Source organism: Drosophila mauritiana, chromosome 2L, assembly GCF_004382145.1.
Source record: "Drosophila mauritiana strain mau12 chromosome 2L, ASM438214v1, whole genome shotgun sequence".
NCBI lineage: Eukaryota > Metazoa > Arthropoda > Insecta > Diptera > Drosophilidae > Drosophila > Drosophila mauritiana.
In genome coordinates, this window is record NC_046667.1 from 6,362,550 (window position 1) to 6,364,261 (window position 1,712).

At 47.6% G+C, this 1,712-nt stretch overlaps 1 protein-coding gene across 1 annotated transcript; it reads left to right on the forward strand.

Annotated features, from left to right (window-relative positions):
- Positions 1-114: 114 nt before the first annotated feature.
- Positions 115-1,522, forward strand: LOC117135187 (carbohydrate sulfotransferase 4). Its single transcript, XM_033295254.1, has 3 exons — positions 115-780; positions 838-1,014; positions 1,072-1,522. Exons 1-3 carry the CDS (start codon positions 191-193, stop codon positions 1,391-1,393), a joined length of 1,089 nt encoding a protein of 362 aa, XP_033151145.1. The 5' UTR covers positions 115-190; the 3' UTR covers positions 1,394-1,522.
- The last annotated feature ends 190 nt before the right edge of the window (positions 1,523-1,712 follow it).

Here is a 1,712-nt window from a genome sequence, read left to right on the forward strand (position 1 = left end):
TATATAAAAAATACAAACGATATGCCAATAAAGGTAGCATGTTACAAGATAATCTTCTTGCGAATCCTGTCCTGCTTTTTCGTCGTCTTTATGGAAGCACAGTACCTTCTGTCAGATCTACACTTCAATCATTCAGACATTGTTCAAAATTGGAAGATTGGGGAAATTTGAAAAACTTAAAATTTCAGTCATGGTTGCACTTTCGCGTACTTCAAAATTAACCGTCGTTTGCGTGGGCGTCTATACGACCTATGTCCTCTTCATTTTCTTCCTTTTGCCCATGCTGATGCCGGATCCGGTGACCCTGCAACGATCACTGGTCTCCTACAGCACCAGCCACCTGGGCGACATCAGAAACCTCACGCTGGATGCCGGCGGCCAGCCAATCCGCTCAATGCTGGTCACGTTCCGGGGATCGGGTGCCCTGACCCTGCTGGACAACCTGGCCCATCAGCCGGGCTGCTATCAGCACTACGCTCCACTGATCGCCTACGAGAGCCGTTCTATTGCCGCGAAGGAGCACGATCGCGCCTTGGATGAACTGGCGGCGCTGTACAACTGTGACTACAACAAGTCTGCGGAAATGATCCAATGGGGAATGCGATCGCCGGTCTTCCGGCGCTTCTATGGCGCTCAAGCCAAGATCTGTCGCTCTTACAGCCAGGAGACCTGCTGGGATGCCGAGACGATGGCCGCCGTCTGCAAGCTGTATCCATTCATCAACATGGCGGTGTACAACTTGCGGCTGAATCTTCTGGCTCCCCTTCTGGAACGCAAAGAGTGAGTGGTAGCAATGTTGGCAAATTCATTATATTACATAAAAGTACTCATCTCTAGCCTAAATCTGAACATCCTTTTACTTGTCCGCGATCCTCGGGGCACCATATATTCCCGAATGAATAACAAGTGGTGTTCGGATGAGAGGGATTGCGAGGCGCAGGCCCTTTGCGGCGACATGGTCAGTGATTATCAGATGGTGGAGACCCTCACCAAAGCCTATCCACAGCGTTTTAGGTAAGGTTTTGTGTAACTCTTATATCTCTTTACTTATGATATATGTATATTTCACAGCATTATACGTTACGAGGACTTGTTCCTACAGCCCGAGGAGAGTATCAAACTAGTATTCGACTTCTACGGATTGCCCTTGAAACGAAACAGGTCCAGGATTCAGAAAATGCATCCGCGCAGTGGCTACTTTTTCCAGTCCTCTCGCTGGAAGGAGCTTTCCAGCCAGTCCGCCTTCGAGTGGATAAGCGAAATGATGGTGGACGATATTGGGGCTGTACAGGACGTGTGCGGTCAGGCCATGGACTTGTGGGGGTATCGCTCCATTCAGGACTTCAATCACTTTTCACCGGAATCTTTCCAGCCAATTATGGACAAAGCCTAGGTGTTTCTGGGCAAGTGTGATGGGTGTAGTGGGCCAGAGGTTTGGTATGAATTCTTAATTTAAGGTATATTTCGAGGGGTTAATATAGACCGCGAATAAATATGTAAATTAGATCTATGCTCATCAGAACTTCGGCTTTAAAAAAAAAACCTTTTTGAATCTGAATTAAAACTCTTCGAATTTGGTTCGAGTCTGTGCTACATGGTCAGCCAGGTTTCACACCGCTCGTAGTGACTAGTACACTGTGATTTCATGGAATATTTAGGGTATAGTTACTTATCCGCGATTTCACTGCTCGCCGTGGCATCTTTCCACCTGC

Excerpts from the sequence above, each read along its gene's own strand:
- LOC117135187 (XM_033295254.1), top strand. The coding sequence starts at position 191 with ATGGTTGCACTTTCGCGTACTTCAAAATTAACCGTCGTTTGCGTGGGC. Across the intron at positions 781-837 it reads CCCCTTCTGGAACGCAAAGA|CCTAAATCTGAACATCCTTT; the intron begins GTGAGTGGTAGC and ends ACTCATCTCTAG. Across the intron at positions 1,015-1,071 it reads GCCTATCCACAGCGTTTTAG|CATTATACGTTACGAGGACT; the intron begins GTAAGGTTTTGT and ends TATATTTCACAG.